Genomic DNA, 4734 nt, shown 5'->3' with positions numbered 1-4734 from the left:
TGTGTACAGGAAATATCAAATGTTCAAAGAACAATCGCATTAAACTCGTATTAGTGTTATTTGTTTGTATGTCGGCCAATTTGAAAAGCAGCATTGATGTTCCAAGAAGGAATATTTTCTCGCCCACGCATAGGTCTGAAACATGTGAACTAACAATTTTTCAAAACGGCAAGGATAATGAGAACGACCATGGATCGACCTCAGCAAAGAAGATTACTCTGGTTAACTGTTGTGGGTGCTTTGCAGTGTTCTACTGCTACCAACAACTGTAAGTATCAGTGCAAATATGCACTCACACACATAAACGGGCAGGCAGTCAAACAACAAACAAAGCGTACGTTGTTGGAACGTTGCTATTGACAACAATACGTTAGAATCACAAACATATCGACCCAACGGTCTTTTAAGTAAACAGACAAACAAAATAGTCACAACAACATTATCTTCATGGAATGTTAACCCTCTCGCCTGCAAATTCCATGATGATAACCTTTCTGTGACTATTTGTTGGGTCGATATATTTGTGATTGTAACGTAATTTTGTCAATAACAACGTCCCAACAACTTATTTCACTTGTTTTTTGAATGCTGAATTTTGGAACGTTGGCAGTCTCTTTGTTTTTGGATTTGGGCAGGCAGCCAACCGCATGCGGACACACAAACACATCATTCAAAATAAAAGAACATAAGCAAAGTTCATGACAGAACATAGCAATGGAACAGTGTGTGTGTGGGTGTGTGTGTGTGGGTGTGTGTGTGTGTGTCTGTGTGCGCGCGAGCGTTGTGTGCGTGCGCGCATGCGTACGTGCCTGCATACGTGAGTGTGCGTGCCTGTCGGTGTGTGTGTGTGTGTGTGTGTGTGTGTGTGTGTGCGAGCGTTGTGTGCGTGCGCGCATGCTTACGTGCCTGCATACGTGAGTGTGCGTGCCTGTCGGTGTGTGTGTGTGTGTGTGTGTGTGTGTGTGTGTGTGTGTGTGTGTGTGTGTGTGTGTGTGTGTGTGTGTGTGTGTGTGTATGTGTGTGTGTGATATACTTCTGTATCAATCTTAAAACGTATATTGTATGCTTAAGCATCTTTGTGGCAGGTCCTCAGATCATCTTCCCCACTATGTCTTCAAGCCTAAATGTCACTGTGGCTGAAAATACAGAGGTATCTCTGCCTTTTAGTCTTGACACGAGCAAGTGCAAGGTCTCTGGAGACCATTACACGATCTATGTTTCTTCAAGGCCGCGAGATGAAGATGATTGCATAATCAAATTCGTTAATGGGAAATGCACGTCGATTCTGCAAGACGTCTGTCGCTGCAGAGATGACAACGAAGGAGGTGGTGTCCTTTTTACAAAGATTATGACCAGAAAAGATAGTGGGGCATGGATGTGGAAAACAAGTGACCACAGCTCAGAAAAGGAGATCTACTTTCACATAAATTGTGAGTTGAAGTGTATTTTTAATGATATACTTTAATGAATCAAATTGTTGATGGTGTTGTTGTTGTTGTTTTTGGCGTACTTGTAGTTGTTGTTATTTGTGTAAGCGTGTTTGAGTGTGTGTATTCGTTTGTCATGTGTATGTTCTTTTTTGTGTGTGAGCATGCTTTTATTAGTTTCTTAGTGTTTGTGTGTGTTTGTTTGTAAATAATTGAACATGTCAAATAGATGACATTTTAGAAACAATATCTAAATGAAAATTGCTTTTGTTTATGAGCTGTACAAACACAGATACAATGTTTTTGTCTCTGTGTAACAGCCCAGTCACCCGGAAAAAGCCAAACCACGTCTCCCAGCTCGACAACCTTAAAGTTCAAAGAGAGAAGCCCCACAGAGATGCGAACGCCGAATGTAAATGATCGCAAAGGAGTTACTGCTAAACACGACGTTACCAAGACAAATGCAGTCCAGAAGGAGATACAAGACAGCGGCAGTAAGACCAACGATGGTGTTGTCGACAAAGACGATGGTGATGAGGCACAGAGTGATTCAAATATGGGTCCAGTCTTTGTTGGAGTGAACGTTGGAGCCTTTATTCTTGTTGCCATCATCGTCTTCGTGGTTCTGCGTAGACGTCAGAAAAATAGTGAGTGTGGTGTACGAAAGTGTGCTTTGAATTTTAATTACAACGTGTATTTCCCTTCACATGTGTGTGTATGTTGTCTGTGATATGTCTCCCAAACTCAAAGGGAATTTGCTTAAAACCTGTGTACACGCTCAACTGTATGTGTGTGTGTGTGTGTGTGTGTGTGTGTGTGTGTATGTGTGTGTGCGTGCGTGTGTGTGTGTGCGTGTGTGCGTGCGTACGTACGTGCGTGCGTGCGTGCATGCATGCGTGTTGTGTGTTTGTGTGTGTGTGTGTGTATGTGTGTGCGTGCGTGCGTGCGTGGGTGCGTGTGAGTGTGTGTGTGTGTGTGTGTGCTTGGGATTGTGGGTGTGCGCGAGTGCGTGTGCGCGTGCGTAGGAGTGTGTATCGGTACGTGTGCGCGTGTATGGGCAAGTAGATACGTTTCGTGATTATGTTCTTGTCTTCAGAAAGGAATCAACCGGTGAGCCAGCCTCCAAAAGTACCTTGTGATGGAGAATATGACGTGATGTTTGTAGGGCGACGCCCGGAGCCCATGGTTGGAGATGTCAGAAACAGCTACGAGCTGCCCGGCATACCGACACCGCGACATTACGACAGACTTTCTTCTGCCCGCAGTATGTACTGCTGAGTCTATTTGATAGTACGCGTGTGGTTTTGAACGATAGCCTTGGTTACAAAATGCATCGTGAGACCAGTTTTTCTAATGTAAACATGGTTGTGTTTATAACAACTTGAGGTGTCTGTAGATGCAAAGCAAATGAATTGTTATCGAATGTGCATTTGAAATGGCTAATGAATCTAATGAATAATGTAAGCTAAGTAGGGCCACGATTTGAGTACTGTATTGTTTTTTGTTGTTAAGCGGTTCAATTATAGCTACACTATTTTCATGTCGTCCTGTTTGTGTGTGCTGCTTGACATTTTCACACAAGCGTGTAGTACAACAATACTTCAATGATATCATGCACATGGGTGTTTGTGGGTGTGGGTATGGCTGGCAGTGCGACCATCAGAAGAGCAATTTTACAGTGCATTGACAGGCCTACCATTTTTGTCTCAAAGTGTCTGTCTTGTTTGGTGCAGGTGAGACGATGAATTCAGACTACATAGAAGTACGTGAATCCGGCTACGGGTATGAACTCGTCGTTTGAACTGACGTCTTCTGTTCACCTGCTATATCCTGCTGTCCACGCTCGAACATTTCGCAGCTACCTGAGACTAGACCTCAAGTCGGCGCAGAATGAAGAGGAAGAACGTTAAGATGAAGGTCGCGATACATTGAATACACAGTTAAGCTCCATAGCCTTGGATGAGAACACAAACTGTATGCACAGAAAATAAAAACACTTCGATGAAACACGCTCAAAAGGTATGCCAGATTATTGCATAGCGCTTCTACCAATAACTTTCTGTGATTTGTTTGTTTGTTTATTTGTTTGCTTAACGCCCAGCCGACCACGAAGGGCCATATCAGGGCGGTGCTGCTTTGACATATAACGTGCGCCACACACAAGACAGAAGTCGCAGCACAGGCTTCATGTCTCACCCAGTCACATTATTCTGACACCGGACCAACCAGTCCTAGCACTAACCCCATAATGCCAGACGCCAGGCGGAGCAGCCACTAGATTGCCAATTTTAAAGTCTTAGGTATGACCCGGCCGGGGTTCGAACCCACGACCTCCCGATCACAGGGCGGACGCCTTACCACTAGGCCAACCGTGCCGGTCTTTCTGTGATGCTGTATGCACAATTCTGAGTGAGTGGACAGAGACTGCTGAATTTTACGCGTCTAGATAATTACCAAGTCCTGGTAGTGAGCAGTGTTTGGATGCATAGACTGCAGGCGTTTTAAACAAGTCAAATAAAGCAATATGAAATAAATGTTGGCCTGAAGCTAAAAGGTCAACAATGAAAACTTAAGATCAACCATCACCGAGAATATTGTGGCTAGCTAGCCGAAACCCGAAGACCAAGACGCTGGTTTCCGCGAGACATGTGAACCTTATTTTTATGCGTACATTTTTAGAATAGCATGCCTTATATATACACTATTGTTTGATTCTGTCTTTAACATTTAACTTTTATTTTTGTTTAGATAATGAACACACTTATTAATTATTGTGCGCATGAATGCAATCCCGTAGTTGGGCCTACGGTACAGATTGCTCAGCCACAAACACTTTAACAAATCCCTAGTTTAAAAAAAAGAAGGTTGATTGCTTTACTTTAGAACTTGAGCTTATTTACCGCCGCATTGAGACCCAAAACCGCGACACTACGAAGGTTTTGAGATTAGAAAGATGTATCAAGGTTTATGTTCAATAGTACATAAGACAAAATAGGCAACGACTGGCAAAGGTCGTACGTATATGATTATACTATAAAGGGATATAGCCGCCACAACAAGATGTCTGTTAGTCAATGAAACCACTACGAGACGATGCTATGCAATTTAAGAGGTCACAAGTATAGTTGTCACATATCCAAGAGTTAACAGTACACGAGGGGCTTAAATTACAGTTGTCACATAATTCTTCACTGCAGGATTGCTCTCACCTTTTAACCAGGAGTGATACTCGAACGTTTGTTTTTTGAAACAGTAAAATATTCAGTGACTTTGTAATTACAGCTTGAATAAGATTCATTAACAATAA

At 42.9% G+C, this 4734-nt stretch overlaps 1 protein-coding gene across 1 annotated transcript; it reads left to right on the top strand.

Annotated features, from left to right (window-relative positions):
* On the top strand, positions 1-3294 carry LOC138973692 (uncharacterized). Its single transcript, XM_070346422.1, has 5 exons — positions 1-268; positions 1086-1430; positions 1748-2074; positions 2524-2691; positions 3161-3294. Exons 1-5 carry the CDS (start codon positions 178-180, stop codon positions 3226-3228), a joined length of 999 nt encoding a protein of 332 aa, XP_070202523.1. The 5' UTR covers positions 1-177; the 3' UTR covers positions 3229-3294.
* The last annotated feature ends 1440 nt before the right edge of the window (positions 3295-4734 follow it).

The sequence above is a fragment of the Littorina saxatilis genome, linkage group LG8 (assembly GCF_037325665.1).
Source record: "Littorina saxatilis isolate snail1 linkage group LG8, US_GU_Lsax_2.0, whole genome shotgun sequence".
Lineage (NCBI taxonomy): Eukaryota > Metazoa > Mollusca > Gastropoda > Littorinimorpha > Littorinidae > Littorina > Littorina saxatilis.
This window is presented reverse-complemented; position numbering and strand designations above follow the sequence as displayed.

Bases quoted from the DNA above. Each gene is read 5' to 3' on its own strand.
- LOC138973692 (XM_070346422.1), top strand. From the start codon at position 178: ATGAGAACGACCATGGATCGACCTCAGCAAAGAAGATTACTCTGGTTA. The intron at 1,431-1,747 runs GTGAGTTGAAGT...TCTGTGTAACAG, and splicing joins GATCTACTTTCACATAAATT to CCCAGTCACCCGGAAAAAGC. The intron at 2,075-2,523 runs GTGAGTGTGGTG...TCTTGTCTTCAG, and splicing joins GCGTAGACGTCAGAAAAATA to AAAGGAATCAACCGGTGAGC.